General features: G+C 46.5%; 1 protein-coding gene across 1 annotated transcript; it reads left to right on the forward strand.

Moving 5' to 3' along the window:
- The first annotated feature begins 12,834 nt into the window (after nucleotides 1-12,834).
- ETV4 (ETS variant transcription factor 4) lies at nucleotides 12,835-20,490 on the forward strand. The gene is made up of 13 exons (XM_065651140.1): nucleotides 12,835-12,879; nucleotides 12,967-13,063; nucleotides 13,512-13,559; nucleotides 15,030-15,083; nucleotides 16,283-16,406; nucleotides 17,073-17,231; nucleotides 17,603-17,829; nucleotides 18,284-18,358; nucleotides 18,449-18,517; nucleotides 18,844-19,013; nucleotides 19,166-19,267; nucleotides 19,883-20,156; nucleotides 20,461-20,490. The coding sequence occupies exons 1-12, from the start codon at nucleotides 12,835-12,837 to the stop codon at nucleotides 20,102-20,104; spliced, it is 1,392 nt and encodes a 463-aa protein (XP_065507212.1). The 3' UTR covers nucleotides 20,105-20,156; nucleotides 20,461-20,490.
- Nucleotides 20,491-24,403: the final 3,913 nt, after the last annotated feature.

The following is a 24,403-nucleotide window of genomic DNA, read 5'->3' on the forward strand; positions in this document are numbered from 1 at the left end:
TTTAAGAGAAATAAATACTTTGACAGTCACCGATTTTTCGTGCAATGAAAATTGAACGTCTGTACAACTAGGCGGTAAGATTACAAAATAAATATTTGAGACCAAAACTATATACGCAGCATTCTGCTTACCAGTTTCAGAAGAGATGGCTTCACAGTGGCAGTCCAAGAGGACAGGTCCCTTGTTGATAGCAGCAATTTGCAGAGGGAGATTTCTTCCAAACTTACTGTAAACCCTGAAATTAAATTGCTAGATCTCAGTTTCAAATATTTTTTTCAAAGCAGTTATTGCCAAATGTCACAGCAGGTACAGCAGAGATTAAACCTTCAACACAATAGCCATTACTATCTTGTTTTCAACATTTATATCTATTTAACTAAAGGAAAGCTCCTCTGTAGTCCTGCGTTTCTTTTGGATTTATGGAATCTCGCTGGAAACCCACAGTTTTCTTTGTGAATTCAGGATTGTCAGGAGAAGTGGAAAACAATGTTGTCTGGAGTGATTTAGCTGAGTTCACTGTCTGCAAATTCTCGTTTTATTTTTCATTGGAGACAAAACTTTCCTCCGAATAAACATGTACATGTGTATGTTTAAATTACATATAAAACCATCTCTTAATCTAGGCATTGTGTGGATTTACACTCATTACTTACCGTCTTCTAAATCAATATCTGGATTTAGGAATTTTACAGTTAAGTGACCAACTGAGCCCTTTTTGCTAACTTGACAAGTGAAAAGCTATAGAAGGTATTTTCAATTTCAAACCAAACCCAGTAGGTGGAGAAAGGAGAATCTCTCTTTAAAAACGCCATTATATCTATTATGCATTTAACAAACTGAAGTGTATGCAGAGGGGTATTTCCCACTACTTCTTGGACCAGCTAGACAGATATTCAGCACACACTGTTACTCTTGAAGAGTCTAGCCATCTCTCTAAAAAAAAAAACCACAAACACAATGTGCAGTTTGTCACCATAACCTTAAATGAATGCTGCATTTAATGCAAATTAAAAATTAGTTAAGATGATTAGGAGTGTGCACGTCCTCTCTCTGAGATAGACCTACCCGTGTCTCTTCAGGTCTTTATGGTAAAGAAACACGACCCTCGGTTTCCTCCCAGGACACACCTGCGTGCAAATGGTCCGAGATGTCGCTGGGAGATGGAGCAGACGGGAAGTTCTGGTCAGATCCCAGTTAATCCAGCAGCAATAAGCTGAGGTGTACTATGACAGAGCACTGTTATTTGGGTTACAAACCTGACATTAATAATAGGCTAATAACCTCAGCGTTCAGGTTACACGAAACTAGTTGACTAAAAAATAAAAATGCCTATGTACAGATGAGAAGAAGCTACAGTTTTACTGTAACTTTGAGACCAGAAAATGGTTTTGCTTAAACTTCGGTGGCTTCTGATTAAGCTTTGAACAAAACTCGCTAGTTTAGCTCTTGGCGACCGCTGGAAAAAAAAGCTGGTTTTGTGAAGAAGTCTGGTGCTAACTCAGCCATCCCACCCTCATCCCCAGGAACACAAAACACCATGGGGCAGGAGTTCTTTGTTTCTCATCCCCTTGGAAGCTCTTAAGCCCATTACACCCCGTACATCACCTCGCTGCCTCCTCCCTGTTGTGCTCAGAGTTTGCAAGCTGCAGGAGCTCATTTTGTGATGAAAACTTTTGGGCTCTTGGCTTCCAGCATAAAGCAAGAATCAGCTCCTCACCCAGAAAGGAGGCCAGTAAATCTTCTCTTCCAAGGAAGCTGTCAACAGCAGTATATCGCATCCTAATTCACTTAAAAAATAGTCAATGGGACCTCAGTCTGTGCCTATAATTACAGCTCCTAAACAGTCCTGGCTCTGTTTTTTGTGAAATAAGGTACGAGTCACCTGTGAGATCATTTTATGATTTTTCTGCACAAAACCATCTGCTTATTCTAAGACTTCAGTGTCTTGTGAGGGAACATTTCTCTCCTGACATCAAAGCATTTGACCCCTGAACCTCTGGTGCTAAAAATCTTTCAGGCAAAATCTGTTGTCTGGGAGTAAAAAAATCTCTGACCTGCAATTTTTTTTTATTTTTATTTTTTTATTATTTTTTTTACAGAAATACACATCAAGCTTTATTCTCCTCACAGAAGGGAAGTGAGCTACCTGGGGATGTTTGGTGATGCTTCCCATGCCCGATTCTCCATAAATAATCTGAGTGCACAGTCACCCACATACCACTGGAAAGGTCTGGCAGGTCTTCCACAGGAAGCACATGCAGGCAGAAAAAAAAAAAAAAAAGAGATTTTCTCCCCATATAAGGCCAGAGCAAATTGCCCACAGGGAATGGAGCTATCTGTATAAACACAAAAATATGTGCTGTGGCTCTTTCTATCTGTGCTGCCTCTTATAAACACAGGAAGAGAAGCACTTTCTGTAGACTCAGATTTTCTGAACATTTTATCTACCTAGCCAGATGCCAGCGGAGCATAGACCTTGATTTGGTTTATATGGTTGCTGTATCCCACGAGTCCACCATTGCTAGCCCTCAGTTTCCCTGCAGCTTTCTACAGCATTAAATCAGTGATTTTTCCAGTCGATGGGTTATTTTTAGGTTGTCCAAGTAGCTCCAAAGGTAACTACGGAAGAACGTACTCATGTGCGTACATCTGAAAAAGTCTTAGACAGGTCCACAACCCCACTAGAAAAACTCAGATGGTCCATAACTTCAAAGCATCTCTGATTTTCAACATCAACTACACCGTTACTACGCCCACACCAGCTAAATCAGCTTAGTAGAGAACAGGAGACTCAGCAGCAATGGTGTGATTTTGGAAGATGATGCTACTGTGAACTCCTGATCTAGTTTTCTAGCAGTTGTCTAAGAATACCCCTGCGTGGTTTTTAACCAGGTTGTTACTTTTCATAATCAAATGCAAGAAAAGGATTTGCAGAAGAAGCCTACTGCATCCTAGATCCAGAGACAAAAATTGGATGTTGAATATGTGCCAAGGTGCTGCTGTGCTTGGCCACATCCCACCCATCTCATGCCAAACCAGATGTCTGCAGGGCCTTTCTGTCATGCCAGGAACTCCAGCAGTAACAAAACAAAACTCTTCTGCTTTCCTGCAGCACAGACCCCTCATGAGAGAATCCTCTCTATGTTGCAGGTTAAACCAGATTCTTCTATTTACAGTCTGGTTTAGTACAGGAGAAAGAAGAAATCCAGCATTAATGAAGGACAGGGATGGGAAACAGGGTGGGTGACCTGTTGGAATATATTTTCAAATGGTTTGACGATAGCGAATTCACAGCCATGGGCAGGGTCACCTTCGGTCAGACCAGGTTGCTCAAAGCCCCATCCAACCTCACCCTGAACGCTCCCAGGGATGAGGCATCCACGTCATCCCGGGGCAACTTGTTCCAGTGTCTCACCACCCTCCTAGCAAAGAATTTCTTCCTTAGATCTGACATAAATCTCCCCTCTTTTAGTTTAAAACTGTTGCTTCTTGTCCCGTCGCAACAAGCCCTGGAAAAAGTGACTCCTGCTGCTGCAGATCTCGGTCTCTCCGAGAAGGAGCCCTTCTCGGTCAGGATTACAAGCTGCTGAAAAGCCTGAGGAACGGATACTTGCTCACAACTGCACTTTTCACCGAGGCTGGTAATAAAAAGTGTCCAATAAAAACACGACATTTCCTTTTCCATAAGCTATTACTTAAGTGGATATGACTGTATTTCATTATGGGGACAGCAAAGTGAAAAATTAGAAGCAGCAGCTCTGTTTCCCTTCAAACAATTTTTAAAGCTGTAGCATATCCTTGCTAACGTTTTGTTAAACCACCTGCTCGTGCTGAGAATTTGCATGTGTAGGATGCAGTGCAAAGCCCTCAATTAAAGTCCCCGTACGTACAGCCCTCCTGATTGGGGGGTACGGTGTGCCTAACAAACCAAACCCTTCAATTCACACCGCCTGGAAAACAAGAGACCCCTTTTAGGAAACACCTCGCAGCCAGAGGTTTTGACCGGGTTGCATTCTACAGGAGCAAAGCGTCGGAAATTCTCCTGGAAGCAGGATTTCCTACACGCACGGAGACAAGCGCACACAACGGCTCAGGGCAGTTTACGGAACAGACACACCATTTTTCAGTCCCCCCCATTTTCTTCCCCCGCGTCTAGCAGTGCTCATACTGAGCTCCATCAGCCGCTATCTCATAGTTTGGGTAATTCCCTTCCCTTGGGGAAAGCGTGCAGCCCCTCCGAGAAATATTATATGTCTGCGTTAGCGACTGGGCTCTGAGCGCTGGATCCCCGCAGCACTTCTAGATAGACAGGAAATCCATTTTCTTCCAGCGATTACAGTAGAAGGGCTTCTGTCTGACCGGGACTTGCCTGGTGCGGCTGTAAAATAATCTCCCAGCATCAAGCTATCGCCTTTCAGGCCATATTTGTGAATTATAAGGCGGTTTCCACTGCAGACTGGGTATGGGCAGGTGTTCGCAGAGCCCTATGGCTTCTTTGTTTTATGCAAGATGCGTAGGCATCGGTGTCAAAGATTGCCTCACTCCCTATGTGAGGAAATGTAAATAAAACGTAAATAAAGACAGTTTTCCTGTATCCTTATGAAAATCCTTTAGCTATGCTGCCAAGTATCCCATGGCTCCTATTTAGCAAACAGTAAGAAGATACGATTTGTTCCATCTCTTTCGCTCTTTCTGCAAGATAACTGGATCCCAGAGTCCCGCGCGACTTTCCCGGTGCTGTCTGCTCCCGTCTCACCGACACAGAATGACCTCATTTGTTTTGGCTGGTAAGAACCAAGAGAAATGCAATCCGGGGTCTATAGTTAATTGGGGTCAGGTTGAGATGATTTATGACCTGAGGAATGCGTTCGCTCTTGACACTATCGTACCAACAACACTATCAACTGGGTATGAGCAAACTCCGGAATCAAATTAAAATCGGGATTTTGCAGAAAACGAGAAGTAGCACAGGAAAACCTGAGGGAGGAGGCAGAGCAGCGGGCAGATGGGGCTGTCTCTGATCTACTAAGCACCTTCTCCTTCCACACTGTCAATCAGTTAAACCTTCAAGTCCTGATTTATTGTGACTCAGAGGAGAGATGTTGCCAGGAATGGGTCTGCGCCAAGAAAATTTCATCTGTCTGGAATCTGACAGAGAAGGGGCGGGGGGGGGAAAAAAAAAGTTTGGAAGTTTCAGAGGAAGGTGGGATTTGTCCTCGTTACAGTGTTTCTGTGTTCGCTCAACCAGCTCACCTTCGGCTTCCCGGAAAATAGTGAAAAAGTGTTTTTTCCATCGCTCAAGAACCTTGAGCTCGATCCCGAGTCCACGGGTCGTGCAGCACAACCCACGGCCCCGAACAGCGGGAGCCTTCAGCAGGTTCCTCCGTGCCTTTTGCTGTAAATCTTAAATCGACGTCTCTCTTTTACCTGCGGGCTTCAGGAAAAGATTACAGGAGAGTTTCTCCATGCTATCCTATGGGGATATGAGCCCCCCTAAAAATGTGAAGCTGCTTAGGAAAATGAATTATCACTACGGAGGGATGCAAAAAACCAGCCTACAATGAATCATCTCTGCTATATCTCAGAGACATCGTCTAACGGCACATGCTGAAAAAGCAGAAAAACATGAGACTGAGTCACTCCCAGTAGAAGCCAGAACCCTCCAGTTCCAGCACAAGGAAAGCTCAGAATGTAATTTTGTCCTTATAAATCTTTCCGACTCGCTCTGATCTGCAAGACTGACGCAGAGCGTGGCAATAACTACATTTGGCAGCGCTCTTTGCTACCTGCAGTTTCACTCCCAAACAAGCAGAGCGCAATAACACGGGGGTATTTATTCAGCTGTGCCTCTCCTGTGGATCCTGGGGAGAAAAAGAGATGTTCTGGCCTCATTAATCACTCCTTTCTTTGCTGGAGTAAACAGGAGGAGCCCCAGGGGGTTGTCTTTGCTCAGGAGGTTCCGCAACGCTGAGTTTGCTGAAAGAGCCACCTTCGCTAAAAAACACTAAAAAAGCACAAAGATCCTTCACTGGAAGGAGATGATGATGAGCTGGGGCGGCTACAGATGATAAAAGGATTGAGCAATGGTCCAAGAAATCCTCTCTGGCCCTCCCATCAAATCGAGCAGCATCTCGACTGGTTATACCCTGCGCTGCACCCGAGGTGAACAATTCCTAAAACGTTCTTGCACTGGAAGTTATTATAAGGAAAAATCAAGGTTTATTTCCAAAACGTGGGTTATTGCTTTTAACGTTGGGCCAGGAAGAAAGAGTCGTTTCAATTCAGCACATGAGGGTTAGGAAGGGGATTTTCCTGGCTTCCCCATACAAATATATCCAGTCAGAAAAAGACGACGTTATTTACTCCCTTCAGGACCAAGGGTGGACTATCCTGTGAGGCGCATTTACGGCTTTTAAACCACAAGTTTAATTTCACATAAAATACATATTCTATTTGGAAATCTTTAGGTTTTCGGTGTGCCACGTACAGCATGGACCTCAGCCCATCAGGGGCTTCATTCAGAAAATGTGCTGTAAATAGGTGACTCACTCCTTCCCCTCGCGAAGCACCACGGTCTCTTTGCCAAGCCTGCTTGGCCGACCACCAGCACTAAACAGTTTATAAAGAAAACAAGGTAGAAGTCCGATAAAACAGGATCCTTCTCTTCAGACTTCCAGAATCTGGAGTTATAACGTAATGTTTAAGGAAGAAAAAAAAAAAAATCTCAGCTCCTGCCACACTATGACCTTCCAGTCCCAAGGCAACTTCTTTACAAAATAAGCTCTCAAATCGTAATTCTACGGGTTTTTCTTCCTGCTTTTAAAAACAGTAGGCAGAGGTTACACTTTCTTTTTTTTTTTCTCACCCTGTCTCCTGGGATTTACCAACTTTCTTCTCCGTCCCCCTTTTCTGCTTCCATGTAGTAAGAAAGTCGGAGACAGCAAGTGAAAAGCAAAAGGGGTTAAGTGTCCCAGGCGGCAGATTTGCTGTATTATTTCCAATATTTTTTTAAAATTGAACATGTGGGAACAGATTTGACCAATACTTCTGCTTCCACATGGATGTTTTTAGCTTCTTTCCTGCGATTCACGTGCAAGAATAAAGTCAGTATTGATTGATCAGGACCTAGCACTGGATAACTAACTTTCCTACATCCCTGACTTATTTTGCATCACTGAATTTCTCCTCATTTTTACATAATGAATGGGGATGGCGGATGATCTAGCACTTTGTGAAAATATTTTACAAGTTAATTGAGCCAAATTAAGCCTAGCTGGAATTTAATGCGTAGCATAGCATGAATTATTCGATTTTCACTAGGTCTCCGTTAATAACTTCTGTCAGGATGCTTTTCGCAGTTTTGTTGTGCTTTAATTATGTTCCCACGTCTGGTGGATTCCTGTTTAGTTTCTGACATAACAGCACAATTTCCTGAGAAGCAGCAGTAGCAGGGCAGACACTCTGCTTTTTGTCTTCTAATCTTAAAAATCCATCAATATTGTCTAAAGCAAGACAAGAGAAAGCTGCTTTCGGCACTAAACAAAGAATCCTATGAGAAATAGAATTTTTTTTTTTTTTTCCCGCAACTTCTTTTTTTTGGGGTGGGTTATTTCGAATTTTTATGCCAGAAAACCCTTTCCTCCATAGTACACTCTTAAGTCCACTAGATTAATCCTCTGTACTGTCCTAGGCTCAAAATGTCACCCCAATTACTAGGCTGGCTCCTTCAGTACAAAAAAGCCAAGTGATATTTCTAAGTATACTGTGAATTAACTGCTTGGCGGGGGAAGAAATTAGTTCAAAGTCCCGCAAGATGAGCCGGTCACTAGACCAGTGATCACCATTATCACCACCCACGTTACCGGGTGTTCTGGAATTCCCTGTTGTGAACTTCTGAGTCTGAAAACCTGATGGATTGAGCTGGCGTTTCTCCTGTATTTCCTTCCACCCGCTGGGTGTTTTCTTGCAAATGTGCAAATTATTATACCAAGGTGGGAGCCGGGCTGTCTGCAGTGCCCTCTCCTGGATTAGAGCAGGACAGATGGATCTTTTCTGGCCTGACAGCATTTGGAGGGTTAAAAGTCCACCGCGAGTTTTGTGGCTTCTTTCCAAAAGGTTTCAAGTTAACACCAAAGGTCTCCTTATAGCTCACTCGCTTTAATAGATTTTTTCCCATTGACTTCTTGCTTTATAGTCTATCATTTCCTTTTCTGCAGGGGAGCTATTTTCTGGGTCACTGATCCAACCAACTTAAAAGGGATTTCATTGATTAGGTTTTATTGGTGGTTCCTTCAACCATAATGGGATAAGTTGCTGGTACCTGCTAACAGCTGCGTGTCTCGCTTTGGTACCCCGGCTCTGGACATCACCAAGTGAAGTCTGGGTTTCTCTCTCCTGCCTTAATTAAGTGCTTGGTAATTACTAGCACCTTCTTTACCGCCTCACTACCTCCCTTGCTTTTGTCCTTTTGCATTTCTGTACAGCAAGGCGGCTGCGTGGCCAAGCGTTGCTGACAAAATCACCGACTTGTTGCATGTGGCACCTTATTCCAGTAGCATCTCGGTGTCTCTCTCTGCTCACACAAATATCCCCCAACTGAAGAGCCGCGTACCCACCAGCATCACAAGGACAGGTGAAGCCAGATCATGGCTTTCAAAACAAAACTGAGCAGAGTGTTTTAGGCCAGAATTACTCTTAAACAGTGGAAACTGAGGGGTAGAGCAAAGAACAGGAAAAAGAGCAGGAAGATGGGGACAGACTTTTGAGCAGGGCCTGTTGCGATAGGACAAGGGGTGATGGTTTGAAACTAAAGGAGGGGGATTCAGGCTGGACATGAGGAAGGATTTGTTGGCGCTGAGGGTGGTGAGAGCCTGGCCCAGGTTGGCCAGAGAGGTGGTGGCTGAACCATCCCTGGAGACATCCCAGGCCAGGCTGGACGGGGCTCTGAGCAACCGGAGCTGGTGCAGATGTCCCTGCTCGGGGCAGGGGGGCACTGGGTGAAGTTTGGAGGTCCCTTCAACCCAAACTATTCTATGAGGAGAACTCAATGTAATCGCACATCATCAGGCCTCAGAAACTGAAGACAACGAGGGAATTTCTCTGCACTTCACGTCCCTTCCCGGGATACATGGAAAAGGAACGAAGGGCAGCAAACTGCTGCTCGGTCCCATTTCCCTCGAAGACACGTCCCTCTCTTGCACTTCATCCCCACGCTTCCTGAGCGGAGATTTCTCTATTTGCTCTCACAAGTGCCCTGGTACATTATAGCCATATGACAATCAATTAACTGCTCACTCTATCACAATAAAGAAGCCACCCAACCTTATATAACTCTTTTAAATTGTTTTCCTACATTATAACATTTTGCTAAACTTATTCTGCCATAACTTACATCATTTAATTTCTCAAAGTGCTAATAATTTAATTACTTCCTTCCTGCAGACAAAGTGCCTGAACCGTCTTCTCTCATTCAGAACATTATAAAAAGTAGCTGGCATGAATACCTAAAAGGGGGAATTTTATTCACCAGACCATATAGAAAACTGCTTTTTCCAGAGTCTCTGTCGTGTCTCTTGCATTTTGTTTCTCCACAATGTAAAAATATCAGCTTGATGTTTCCTGCTAAATGCCAGCAGCAAGAAACAGTGACCAAAAGAAGAGAATTAGGACAACTCAGGGAACATGCTCCTACTCCCCAGCCCCTTCTTTGCATCCCATCATTACTGAGGTTGAGTTGGAGCTGCACACACTATTTGGCATTTCCAGTGTCAGGATTTCTGTGTATTCTCAGGTATCGTGTCCCTCCGTAGGCAAAGATAACTGATATCGATAGGCAACGACAAGACCCAGCACCTTATTCACAATATTCCTCTCCAAGGAACAACAGGGTATTGAAGAGCAGCTGGGCTGATTTCATATCTGACGTTCAGAAATCTGAGCTCTTCAGCCAGCTGTTTCTTTATTATTATTATTTTTATAAAGCTACAGGTCTGCTCCTAATCCATTTTAGAGCACGTAGAAAGGGTTTTTTTCAGCTTTCAGTTTGTTGCTTTCTGAGACGTTTGTCATTTGTTCCTGTTTGTGTCAGGATCTAGCACTGGGAGCTTTACGTTGCACTAAGCACAGCTGGTGGGAGCTGCAGGGGACACGGCTGAAACCCAGCACTGGGTTTTCTCAAACCACTTCAATAGATGGAAACAGCTACATCATGGGGGTGGATATGGGAGGGGGATTAAACACAGAACTCAATTGCAAACCAAGAAAAATAAGCTATAGAACCAGGGAAGAAACATCTCGGGCAGCGTGAACTATAAAACTGGAATAAATCTACTGCTAATACTTTGTAAGCATGAATCAGTTCATCTCTGGTTGGTGTATCACTTCTGAACCCTTCCCACACTCTACACTTACATTTAAAAAAATGCGCAAAGGTAAATAATCACCCTGAAAGTTAATTGCTGAGCTGCAAATAGAAACTCCAGAATCATATCCCCACATTTGATGAGTCCACCTTCAAAAACAAGTGTGACGCAATCGTACAATGAGCACACGAGGAACAGAGGAGAAATTATCAAACGAGGGGAGCTACGCAATTAGTTGTTTGTAAGTTCTACTAACCTTTTGCTCATCCAGAATATTTCCCGACACGAAGCCAGCAGCTTTCCCAAGAATTCACACCTTCTCACTTCTCTCGTGCTCTGTTTATAGATTGTGCATCCTCCAAACTACCAACCAACAACATTTCTACTATTTCAATGTTATGAAAACAGAAGAAAGAGCTCATGTAGATCCCTGAAGAGACCACAGGACACAGAAAAAAGCAGAAAGACAGAGACAAACGGATTTAAAGCATAATTCACCCTCTAAGACCATTGTTGTCATCAAGGGATAAATCAGCGACTGGCCTTGCTGGTCATCAGCAGCATCAGTTTCACCTTGTGATAATTAACTCACCATCAAGATCAGCTGTGCCATGATAACAACAGCCCCATTCTGTTAGTGCTTAATTATCACTTTGCTTTTAAGGTGACATGCTATCTGCTTTTTGTTTCCAGCCTGAGAACTCATAATAAAAGTGAAACGTGTCAAATAACTGGACTAAGTTGCCCAGACTGGTGGAAGAAAAATATTTTTTCTGGTTTTGTGAATTTTATGCCTCTTCTCTCCTCTTTGTTCATTAAAGCGAACACACATTACAGTACAAAATCCCATCCAGTTTAGAGTTCAGAGCACAGCCATATATTGAAAGCAGATCTAAAGTCACAAAGGTTCCATTATCCCTTAACCAGGAAATGTAGCACTACTAACTGAGACAAAGTGCCATTTTGCTGTGATATGTATAGAAAAAAGTGCAAAGCAGGAGTGTCTGTTGACACTAAAACTTTGTAAGACATTTAAAGTATAAATTTCCTAACAATCTAACCAAGAGAAATATTCTCTTCCAGCTCTACAATAAAACTAGATTGAAATTAACAGCCTGAATAGGTTGGTACAAAATATAGGAAGCAGAAACAAATTCAGTAAAGCTGAAAATTCAGAAGATTAACTCGCATGCTTCAGTGATCTTCTTAAACCAGAGAAAGTTTAAATTCCAACGTGGCGCTGAACCTCGTGTCTGCAATGTTTGGGGCTGTGGCCTGCCAGTAGAAAGGTCAAAATATATATTGACTAAATACTTAAAACATGTTACTCTGCAGAAAAGACACCCCTTTTATAGCAAATATATCAGTGCGTCACATTGGTGGTGTTAGCGATAGAGAAAGCGTGAAAAATGTAGTTTCCATTTAGCCTTAGGGACAACTTTCCCCTTTCCTTCTTTATTTCTTCTTTTCCAGGAGATGACTTTCCATTAATGATTATCTTATTATTGCCAGGTCCCAACTGTTACTGCTATTTTTGGTAGGATGAATGGGATCAATAAATATTAATCGTGATCACAGAACCCGAAAGGAGAAATCTGAAAAAATAACAGGATGCATGTACATGGCACAGAAACCGGCACTTGACACGCACAAAAGCCCCACAAACCCACTGGGGTTTTTTTGGCGTGCAGATCCCAGGACTAGATTTTTATGTTATTTTCTTGTCCCTTAACATTTGTGAGAGTAAAACTGATTTTGATAGCCAGGGCTTTCACTATCTTCACTCCAGATGCATGAGGGAGATTTTTTTTCTAAATTTTGTTAAAACTTCACAAACTTCCCCCGCAAGAACCGAACGTAAAGAGTGTTCTCAAATGCGCCTGTGCGGCCTTTCGTGAATGAACTTCGGGAGGGTTTTTTTTTTTATGAATGGGAGCTCCGTCCTCGAATGAATCCCAGAGCACTGCGATCTGATTGGCCCGGAACGCTAAAGCCACGCCCACTTCTCCACTGGACGAATGCCAAGAAGAGCTGGGATTGGCGGGCGTGTCTCAACCCCGGAGCTTCATTCACAAAAAAAAAAAAAAAAAATTCAATGAAACAAAGGGCTGTGAAGGCGGCGATGAGCCAATGGGCGGCCGCCCCCGGGCCCACGGCGGCCTGAGCGCCCGGGCGGGGCGGGGCCGCTCGGGGCTCCGCGTGGGTCGCGAACCGGCACCGGCTGCGGGACGGGACCGCGGGGACCGGCGGGGACCGGCGGGGCGGGGGCCGCTGTCCCGGGGTTACGTGGGGAAAACCGGTCCCGGCTGGGAGCTGGCGGGCTCGGTCCCACTTCGGATCCCAAGTTTCGGCAGCCGCGGCGCGATCGCCGCCGCTCCCGGGAGTACCGGGGAACCCGGAGGGGACCGCGGCAGGTGGCGGCCACCCCGGTGGCTTCTCCAGGTGGGCGCCGAGGTAGCGCACGGGCGGGAGGATGAAGGGGTACCTGGACCAGCAGGTGCCGTTCACGTTCCCGCAGGTGAGCGGCGGCTCCGGGCTGGGGGGGCTCCGGGCTTGGGGAGGGGGGTCCGGTCAGGGGCCCCGCGGTCACCGGCTCCTTCCGCAGCAGCCTCCGGGCCAGGCGGTTCCCGGTGACGGAGCTTTGCTGGGCGTTAGGAAGAGACCCGGGGAGCCGGGCTGGCCGCCGGCGCAGGACTCGGAAGGTACCGGGGGTCTGGGGCTGCGGGAAGGGATGGGGATGGGGATGGTGGGGGGACAAATGGAGACGGTGCGGGGAGGGGCGGGGACGGTGCGGGGAGGGATGGGGATGATGGAGGAAGGGATGGGGACGGTGTGGAGTGGGATGGGGACGGTGCGGGGAGGGATAGGGATGATGGAGGAAGGGATGGGGACGGTGCGGGGAGGGATGGGGACGGTGCAGGACTCAGAAGGTACCGTGGGTCGGGGGATGCGGGGAGGGATGGGGAAGGTGTGGGCTGGGCTGGGGATGGGGATGGGGATGCAGAAGGTTTTCCGGGCAGGGACCGGGTTCCTCCCCGTGCGCCTCCACCCCCAGCTCCCCGTTCACCCACCGGATCATCCCGCTGCCCCTGCCCAGCGCTCCGCTCAGGCCGGATTTTTAAGCATTTATCCCTCTCCCTTCTCCCGCAGAGCTCTTCCAGGACTTGAGCCAGTTCCAGGAGACTTGGCTGACAGAAGGTAGGCTCCTTCCCCTCGTTCGCTTTTTTGCTTTGCTTCGTCTTTCCTTGTTTGGCTCTTGATGTTTGGGCTGCTCCTTCGCTTTGTTTGCTCAGCTCCAAACACGAAAGATTTATTTTTTTTTTTTCAGGCTTGCCAACCTCTGGCTTGGGTAAAGGAGGACGCATGAATCACACTATTGTGCTGGGTATTTGCTTAGGAATGGAACTTGGCGTTCGGCCCAACTTGCCTGGTTACGATTTTCGTTTCAGGCCGCTTGTAGCTCATTGGATTTTATGCTAATTTACCACTTATCTTTGTTGTTTGTCAGAACGCCGATATTTTCTTAAACAAACAATAAACTATTCTTTTAATTTGAGGAACAAAGTGCTTCTCTCAACTTTCTATTTTTAAGATAATTCTTTGAAGGCACCTTCCTGGAATTTACACGCTGTTCAGTTTGGTGTCTAGATCGTTTTGCCTTTTGACTTCAAGGGAGAGAAACCTTCAAATCCCAGGGAATCCCATTAATTCCAAGTGAAACTAGTTTGAAACAGGACAGTGAATTTGCTCTAATTCCAGTATTAGAAATGATCAACTTCCTAGAAAATTCAAAACATATCCTCAAGTACAGACTCTTGATAAATATGAAAGTACTTACAGTGATATGGGTACTTAGCAATAATACTATAAAAATATGCATGGCATTTTGAGTAGGGTTCTTCCCCTAATTTTACCACAAATTGAGGACGATCCTGTCAAATAGTTTGGTTATTTTTTTAAGCCTCCAAAAAGAGATTTTCCAACTAAGATTATAAAGGAAAAAATTGTTTGTTTTAAACTGAAATGTCTAATGTTTGATAATATTTTTAGCTCATTAATCTAAAGAATTTGCATAGAATCTCTTACAATACGTATCTTTTTTCATTAATGTCTATAGAGTTGTACTAACGATGCCATTCGCGGGGCAGATGCCTAGAAATCAGCTTTACCGCACTGATCTCTGGGGAAAATCACACACACATGCCAGGCACTATTAACCATTTCCCTCTCCTGCTACCAGATAATTATTAATTTAATTTAATTATTAATCTGCTGCTTCTGGAGCTACTGCAAAGGTTGTACACGAAGCCGCAGATGTTTCCTGTTCTGCCCATCGCTTTGGCACAACCTTGCCAAATTTTGCGGTCGGTAGTTGTTTTTCCTGTGATAAATGCTTAAAAATCCCTGCGTTTTATGTTTCTAATGAAAACTGTGAACCTCAAGCTAATAAACTTGCTGTTGTCCTTATTTCCAAGGTAAGGGAGAACGAAACTGTCAGGCTGTTAAAGGGGAAATCTGGATTCATTAATCCCAAAGGGAAATTATCCTTAGTTGCTAAAGTGCATCCCAGCAGAAAGCATAGACTTATTTCTGCCTTACTGTTAATTATACCGTACAAAGTGCCAAATCTAATTCTCTCTCTCTCTTTTCCCTCCCTCCCCTTGGCAGCTCAGGTTCCAGACAGCGATGAGCAATTTGTGCCTGACTTTCATTCAGAAAACCGTAAGTAGCGCAGGGGCGATCGCACATCTCAGGGGAGAAGGGCAGGATACACTTAAACCCCACAAATACATAAATGCAACACATAGATGTTGAGGCTAAGGTACTCATTTTATTTCTACGTCGTGACGGTGACCAAAAAAACCCCAAAATAAAACTCCAAACCAGGCAAACTGTCCACATCTGGACAACGCAAAAGCATCTTTTTTGTGGTGGAAACTGCCCCAGTCCCAGCAGCAAAGGTAGAAGATGCTTCACATGCCCAGGAGAAGCTTTTCTGAGGAACCAGTGAAGTTTTGCTGCCTGCTGGATTTAATTAAGCGTAAGAAATAACAATACCCACTTCCCGGTGCTGTAAACTGCAGCACGCATTTGTTATTCATGAAATTCTAACCAGCCCAGAAATATCGCTCCTCGTCTGCGTCCGGCCGTGACCACGGACCGGTGCTCCGAAAATGAAAAGGAGCCTTATTTATCGCCCTTTTTTCCTGGTGTTTTGGATGTTTGGTTACGAGATTCCCCCAGTCCCACATTCGGGGATGTTGTAGCACTGAAGGGATTCAACCAAGAGAAATCTGCATTTGGAAACGATGCGGGAGCTGCTGTGCCAGGAACCACAGTGACCTCTTGAAGGGCCTTTTCCTGGGTGCTAAAGTATAAACCCGATACAAGTAATGAAATTAAATACTTCAAAGGGAGGTTGAAAGGACTGTAAGCTGCTTTTTGCACTTTGAGGTATATTCTAGTGAAAGCAAAGGTTATTAGAATTTAATGCAGTGCTACGTGGCAATGCCACTCACGAGATGTGCCTACCAGGTATGAAAGTGAGAACGTTTTGCACAATGCAAATCAAAACTTTGCTTTTACGCATTGAAAACCAGAATATGTACATGCGAAGGTCTGTCCCAACCCTGAACAGTTTAGGAAACACCCACTCTTAATCCTTTTCAAAGTGCTCTGGATTAACACAGAGCATGTTAACACTACCTTAGATTTGTTGTTTTAATGCTGATGTATCAAACAAATCAAGGGCAGAGCCCAGGAAAGTCCAGTGAACAGTTGTGCGTATTGATATTTTGCTTTCCTTAGCTGAACAAGGACAAGGTGGTGGCATCTCAACCCGACCTTTTACCGGCTGATAAAAAAAAATCTCTCTGCAAACAAGAAAAACACCGACTTCATCTTTCATTTCTCTCCCACAGTAGCTTTTCACAGTCCCGCAAAGATTAAAAAGGAGCCGCAGAGTCCCACCTCGGACCCCACGCTGTCCTGCAGCCACAAGCAGCCGTTCCACTGCCACAATGGCGAGCGGTGCCTTTACACCAGGTAACAGCTTGCAGGGAAGGGAAGGGAACCGGCCAACCAGAAAGGGCTGTGGGGCATTGGAACAGGCTGCCCAGGGCAGTGCTGGAGTCACCATCCCTGGAGGGGTTGGACAGACGGACATGAGGTTCTCAGGACATGGGGCAGTGCCAGGGCTGGGGAACGGTTGGACTCAGTCATAGAACATGGAATCACTTTGGTTGGAAGAGACCCTCAGGATCATCGAGTCCAACCACAAGCTGACTCCGGCACTAAACCTCGTCCCTATGCAGTTTGAGGCTTTAAGCAGGGCAGTAAGTTTTTTACGCCTTAAACCTTGGCCCCAGCGGGGCAGCAGTTTCCTCAGAAGTGGGTCAAGCCTCCTGTTCCCTTTAGAAAGGAGTCTCCTGTAATCACAACCTGCCTTTTTCGTTATATATATATATATATAGTATAGCTATAGTATAGTTTCTTCAGCACAGACACCTCCAGTTTTTTGCTTGCAGGTTTGTCACTATTGTGTATGGAGGCAACCAATAATTAGAAAGGAAGGAGTTTATGCTGGGAGTTTTCTGGCCCAGGTGGCTGCGTAGGGGACGGCGTGTCTGCCTGTGACGCAGTCTCCCCAGGTGCTGCCACAAGCCCTTCTCGGAGAACCGTAACGTTCCAATATCTGTTTGACTGTCCCAGTGCCTATGAACAAGCCAGACAAGTTGGAATCAAGTCCCCCAGCCCAGGAACCCAGATACAGTCACCGCTCCAACAGTTCCCAAGACAGGACAGGAGCTTCCTGACCCCGGCGGGGCCACCCCACCCCACATCCAGCTGTGGGTACCTCACCAAAACCAGGTGAGTTATTGCCAGGGGGAGGCAAGAAGGTTGGTCCATTTTGGTGATTTGGGAGGGGTTGCAGCATCCAGATTCAAGTGCTCAGTTTCCAGCAATCCCAGGATCTCCCCACCCAAAGTACCTGGACCCACCACCCAAAGTACCTGGACCCACCACTGCTGCCTGGGCTTTGAAGAAATTGTCCATAACCTTAAACCCGTCAGATTTGGTGAACGATGGGCTGCGCGGCTGCCATTGGAAACGTCTTTTGTTGGGGTCCCTTCCTTGCCCCAGCTCTGCGTGCAGCTTCTACAGCCCTGGGAACAGCCTGAGGTTCTGTCCCCTGAGATCAGAGGGCCAGGAACGCAGCCGTCCCGCGTCCTCTCTTCCAGCTCTGCGTACCAGCCGCCCCTGGAGATGCGCCGCTCTTTCCCCTCCTCTCAGGGCCTGGCCCAGGAGGACTCCACCGCGTACCAGCGCCTCCAGTACCCTCCGCAGGGCTTCAAGCAGGAGTACCACGACCCGCAGTACGAGCAAGCGAGCCGGGCGGGCAGCAGCCATCGGTACCCAACGGCTGTGGTGGTGAAGCAGGAGCAGACGGACTATGTGTATGACTCAGGTAGGCAGGAGTAGCTCTGATGGCATCAACCGGGCATCAGTGGGGGGTGAGCAACCTCCTGGGTGAGCATCCATCACTGGTGGGCTTTGGAACAGGAGCATTTAGGGTGAGGGGCAACGGGCACAGACTGAAACACAGGAGGGTCCATGTGAACACGAGGAGAAACTTCTTCCCTTTGCGGTGCCAGAGCCTGGCCCAGGCTGCCCAGAGCGGGTGTGGAGTCTCCTTCTCTGAGACATTCAGACCCGCCTGGACCGACCTGTGTGATCTGCTCTGGTGCCCCTGCGTGAGCAGGGCTGGGCTGGGGATCTACAGGGGTCCCTGCAACCCCAACCACCCCGGGATTCTGTGTGGTCTGGGAAAGCGACTGCATAGCAGGGAACGCAAAGTGTTCTGTTTACTGCATCCAAAAGAAGGCTGGGACGTTTTCTGTATCATGTTAATTGTTCTGTAGATGTTCCTGGCTGCCCTTCCATGTATGTAAATGCTGAAAGTTACCCAAGCCATCCAAACATAGAAGATACATTAGGTAAGAGACTCAGTGACTCTTTTTTCCCTGCATTGCCCTCTCGCACCACCCTGTCTTTGTCCATCACTGCCCATGCTGTTTCTCTCCCAGGCTGCAGCTATGACAAGCCGATGACATCCTTTGCTGATGATGTCTGTGTCGTACCAGAAAAATTAGAAGGTCAGTGAAAGAATGGCTTGTGGTTTGGGTGTAAGATGGGGGTATCCAGCATCTTTGTTAGCCACTTGGGCACTGTCTGCATAGTGTGTTACACTGCGCTCTTGCAAGCGTGTTGGCTGTGCTTCATCCCTGGCTTTTTGGTAGCCTATTTCTCGAGCTTTTTTAGGAGCAAACAGGCCTTCTAGTAGCTTAATGGCGAGATTCATCAGAGCTCCTTTTGGAAGAGCTGCTGGTGAACTGGCTGGGTTTTTTTGTGAAATGTGGGCGGTTTTGCAACGTTTTTGCACTCTTACCTTTAGAAACGCCTTTTTTGTTCTTCTCCGCAGGAGACATCAAGCAGGAAGCCGGAGGGTACCGGGACGGACCTCCGTACCAGAGACGGGGATCTCTCCAGCTCTGGCAATTTCTTGTGGCTTTACTGGATGATCCCACCAATTCCCACTTCATCGCCTGGACTGGCAGAGGGATGGAGTTCAAGCTTATTGAGCCAGAGGAGGTGAAACCCTTTAGCATCCTCAAGCTTTCAGAGCTTTAAATGTTTTTATGTTTCGTGGTACCATTCCTCAAAAAAGAACCAGCTGGATGATGTTCTTTTGCCCCTGGGTTGGATTCACAGACATTCACGCTCTTTGACGCTTTATTCTGCAGGTAGCCAGGCTGTGGGGGATCCAGAAGAACCGTCCAGCCATGAACTATGACAAGCTGAGCCGATCCCTTCGCTACTACTATGAGAAAGGCATCATGCAGAAGGTCAGTTTGCAAAGCAGATGGAGTTTTTATACCTTTTGTGATGCTTCTCATGTTTGAGCCAGGATGTGTTTCACATACAGAATGTCCTTGAACCAGCCAGGCACCCTGAGCTCGCTTTCCCCATCACTTCTCTTTGCAGCAGCTACATGAGGAAAGGATACAGGAGCTGAATCTAGGCAACATACGGGAAATAAAACAAAGGGAAATTATGCTTGCTTTCTTTTTCTGTACATGTTTGCAGTCAGGAGAGGTCCTAGGAGCTGTTCCAGGGGACACCAGAGAAGTAGCACAAGGAGCAGTTTCGAACCCTGACGTGTCTCAGGGCACTGGGCTAGAGCAGGCAGATGTTTGCTCAAGCCTTCTCCACTGCCTGGTGCTGCCTTTGTGCCTACAGTGTTCATCTCATCATCTCAGAAAGGGCTGTGGGGCATTGGAACAGGCTGCCCAGGGCAGTGCTGGAGTCACCATCCCTGGAGGGGTTGGACAGACGGACATGAGGTTCTCAGGGACATGGGGCAGCGCCAGGGCTGGGGGAACGGTTGGATTCGATGAGCTTGAGGGGCTTTTCCAACCAAAACGCTGATTCCATGATTCGATCTCCTCTCTTCCCCGCAGGTGGCTGGCGAGCGCTACGTGTACAAGTTTGTGTGTGAACCTGAAGCCTTGTTCTCTCTGGCCTTCCCCGACAACCAGCGGCCGACGCTGAAGGCAGAGTTCGACCGCCAGATCAGCGAGGAGGACACGGTGCCTCTTTTCCACCTGGATGACAATGCCGCTTACCTGCCGGACCTTGGCAGCCTCCCTCCGCAGCTTTACAGCAAAGGCTACACGTACTAGCACGGCTGGGAACACCCTGTGCCACCCTTGCTTGTGTATAAAGAGACGTCTGGTTAGTATTCAAGCAGTAAAAGCATTTTCCAGGCCAGCCTAGGGTGGCACTAAACTTCCTTTGGTCAGGAAAAGTGTTCAGGTGGATAATTACGTCCCAGACTCTTGTGTGCTTGTGATAGGACACTCATAATGTCAGGATGGGATTTGTTGTCAGTTACGCGGACATATCCTGAGCAGAACTGCTGCTTCAGCAGCATATGGGGCAATTGGTGCCTCCAGCGGGAACAACCGAGCCGGTCACAGTCCCTCTCTTTGGTGATGGAGGAGATGCCGTCCTACTGGGCTTTCTTTTTTTTTTTCAGATATGAGGATGCTACAATGCCCTCGCTGCCTCCATTCCTCCAGCACACGTACGGAACCTCTGCAGAACGCGGCCTGAGCTTGGGAGGCTCTGACCCACCTCTGCAAGGCCAGGCTTTCCTTCTTCCCAGGATGGCCGCAGCACCGTGCTCACAATCACACACCTTCCTTCTGAACTGCTCTGTGGGGATGGGAAATACTTGTATTTTCTGTGCATGTGCCTGTCCTATCACCTCACGGGACTACGTACAATTTAGGGGATCGAGCTGCTGGGACACAGGTCAAGGCCAATTGTCACCTTCAGGCAGAGCGACTGCAGGAGGCAGCAAGCCCTGAGCCACCCGTTCGTTGTCGTGTTGTAGCTTTTCCAAACCGAACAACTTCAACAAACATCCTCAGGGTCTTTGGAGACCTGTCAGGTTCTCGAGCTGGGCTAGAAAATCACCTGAGGCAAGAAAAAAAACCTGGGGAAGGTGTGTTAAGAAAATGCTTTACCAAGTAACCCAAAGCAGATGTAGTATTTAATATCTGAATTTAGACTTGAGCTCCACAGGCATTTGCATGTTTGAAGAAATCCCGATGTGTTGGAATGGCAGCTCTCTCCACAGCACACGCAACTTAACTGGACCTTGACTGGTTTTCCACAATAATGAACATTTATAATGGGCACCACGTCCTTACTGAGAGGTGCCTTGTTTTTTAATTAGCAGCCCTGACCAGCGTACCCGTACAGAAAAAGCCATTTTTCTACTGCTTCAGCCTGACGTTCCAGCTGCTGAATACAGAGCGCTGCCTGGAGAGGAAAATTCTGTATATTGATTGCAAACCTGATTTTCCCCCAGTGACTCTTCCCTGCATGGCTAATGCCACCCCTCGCAGCCCTGGCCCTGGGTGCGAGGGCTGGAAAAGCAGCTCTCACTGTCCGAGGAGAGGCCAGATGCCTAGAGCTGGGGTGTCCCGGCAGCTCCCGGTCCCCCCACCTTGTCCCGCTCCCTCCTGGCAACTCCACATCCTCTGGTGTCCCAGAAGGGAGGGTGAAGGGGAACCCTTCATTGGTATAAGCTGCCTTTACTATTTATGAGTGTAAAAATACTATAATTAATAAATTGGTCTATGCCTTTTGCCAGTGCACTTTCATTCAGCCCCTGCTTTGCCCATCTCCTTGGCACCAGCTCTGGGCAGCTGATCCAGAGAGTTCAGGGCTGCGTGTTTTACTTCTCAATCTCGGCGCAGTTCAAGAAGTGAACACTTCACTCCCTTGACATCCTCACAACCGCCCAGACACCCAGGACGCGAAGACCTCAATGAAATCTGTAACCTCTGGCTGCAGCGGGTGTCAGGGGGACAGTTCTCTGCAGCTGCGGAGCACGTCAACCCCCCAAGGATTTTACATTTATCCCGTTTTCTTTGGGCTTCCCTCTGCCCGGCCAACCTTCCTTCCAGAAAGGGAATTCAGGGAGCGAGTTCATGTTTGGATTAAATTGCAGCTCCGTGTTTCACTCAGGTTTGTGAAGTCAGGGCGACGGATCGATCGTGGCAGCGCAGTTCTGGGAATGGGCAGGATCAGGTTCTCATCAGCGAGGGGCAGTGACCTCCAAAGGGCAGAGATTTATAATCACCAGAGAGCTGGGAGTCAATAAATACCCTCCGTGTTTCCAGGTCAGCAAGACAGAGGGGCAGCTGATTAGGGAATTTCAGTCAGCATCCCTTCACTGTACAAATTCGCAGCTGAACTTTGCATTAGGCAGGTAAGAAAGGTAAGAAAGACATTATTCTCCTTCACGGAAAACCCTCTAAAGACAGAGCTCTGCTCATGACACACCGACATCTGGATGCAAATATACCTAATATTTTCACACTTTTTTTACTATTGTTTACTTATTATATTCCATATTTATTTTAGCAGCTTATTCCTCAGGATGTGATGATGCTTTGGGACCAGCCACAAATAAATTCTCAGCAGTCATTTCTTCCTAACATAATTTTTTCTAGAATTATTGTTTTTCCACACGGTTGCTATTGTTGCAGTGGCTTTGCTGTTACTCCTGCTATATCAACAGTACAAAGCCCAGCAGGAAGCACCATAAAATTACTACCCAGAACATGATGCAAAGCTTCTTTCTGGTCAGAGTAAATAATTAACATGAAATGCTACAGCATGTCCCAGATGTACCCTTAGAGTGCACTGTCGAGGGCAAAGGAATTACCTCTTGTGTTAACGGGTTGCCAAGCAGAGCTGAACTATCTGATGCGATTTGCTGAGGCGAACCCAGGAAATATTTCTATCACCAGATTTCATGCCCTGAAATAAAGATAAATAGTGATAATGAAGAACAAGGACAGCAGTAAATCTCACTTTACAGGTTGAGCGCTGAACAGGAAGGCAAGAGAGTTATGAGAAAGTGCATTCATCTTTTCCAGGCTGTATATAACGCAGACGGCTGATGTCATCTAGCCAGGCAAAGCCTCCACAATGTGCCCGTAAGAATTTCTACGGAGTCGCCCCACATCTCTGATAGATTTTAGATTTTCTTGGAGTTTAGGAAATCTAACACTGGATTTCCATCCCCAGGCTTTCCAGACACCGGCACTAGGGCTGACCCAAAAGGTAGAAACTAAAATTCACATTGCAAAATAGCCAGGATGTGCCACTATGACCCAGTTCACTTCCACACCCTCGTCTTTTTTCTAGTAAAAGCGAATTAATATTGAACTCAAAGAGGAGATTTTCCTACATCCCAAAAAAACCCCACAACTTTGAGCACAGCTCGCAGAGCAGAGCTGTGTTTGGACTGTCAGCTCCAAGAACAAGATCATTTTTGATCCAAATAAACACGTCCGGATCAGCACAGCCTACTCTCCACCCCCAGTGCACGGACAGACCGGCCAGAGGATTTATGTAGGTTACAGAACATCCACATCCAAAACACATGTGCTAAAATCAGATACTCACTCGCTGTATTCCCAGCTGGCTTGGAAGAACAATGCATTCATAAATGAGAAATTCCATGAAACTGCTAATGGGTCAGTATCGCAGCCTTCTGCAATTGTCACAGAAATCTCATGAAAACCAAATTACTAAAAAACAAAACCCCCATTGTGTACGTAGCACGTTGCTGTCACACCGGCTCTGGTAACAAGCCCATTAATGAGGTTAAGGTAGTTACTATAACAGATGGAGCACGTGTGGGGGTAGCTGTAAAAATCGTATTTATCTTTCTTGCATTAAGGGCAAAAGGTTGGTTTTGGATGTGCATGTGTGCGTACACACGAATGTGTGAGTTATTCTTTTGTTGTGAATCCTTTGCTTGTAAAATATTGGATTTAGGAACAATTTCTTCCCCAAAGGGCTGTGGGGCAATGGAACATGCTGTCCAGGGCAGTGGTGGAGTCACCATCCCTGGAGGGGTTGGACAGACGGACATGAGGTTCTCAGGGACATGGGGCAGTGCCAGGGCTGGGGGAACGGGTGGACTCGATCTTGAGGGGCTTTTCCACCCAAAATGATTCTGTGATTCTAAACAAAACACCTTGAAAAGCACTCCAGACTAGACACGTGGCCTCTGCTGGCAGAATTTTTGCCTTCAGGTAAGAAACCTGCGTTACCAGTTCTAGTGCATTGACTCAGTACAGTCAAAATGAACCAGAAAATCTAGAGTTTGTAGCATTTAAAATAATGCAGTTTATGTAGACAGAGGCAGGTTGGTAAGTGCTTCCACAAGCGCTCAAGGAACTTTCCCCAGCAAGGGGCTAAAATACCAATTCAGTTATGGATTAAGTTTGCGGTTTTATCCGAGGATCAGGCAGCTTATTTTGAGGTTTTTAGACAATATAAACCAGCTAAAAATGATATAAACAGCGAAGGACATTACGATGTTCCACTCAGAAACATCAGAGCAGTAACAGGTTGATAAAACTTGCTTTAAAAAAACCCCATGTAAGCGG

This window comes from Caloenas nicobarica, chromosome 24 (assembly GCF_036013445.1).
Source record: "Caloenas nicobarica isolate bCalNic1 chromosome 24, bCalNic1.hap1, whole genome shotgun sequence".
NCBI classification, from domain to species: Eukaryota; Metazoa; Chordata; class Aves; order Columbiformes; family Columbidae; genus Caloenas; species Caloenas nicobarica.

What these genes read in the sequence shown, in the direction of transcription:
- ETV4 (XM_065651140.1), top strand. Translation starts at nt 12,835, where the DNA reads ATGAAGGGGTACCTGGACCAGCAGGTGCCGTTCACGTTCCCGCAG. An exon ending in AGCTTATTGAGCCAGAGGAG is followed by an intron (nt 19,014 to 19,165) that starts GTGAAACCCTTT and finishes TTTATTCTGCAG; the next exon opens with GTAGCCAGGCTGTGGGGGAT. An exon ending in AGAAAGGCATCATGCAGAAG is followed by an intron (nt 19,268 to 19,882) that starts GTCAGTTTGCAA and finishes TCTTCCCCGCAG; the next exon opens with GTGGCTGGCGAGCGCTACGT.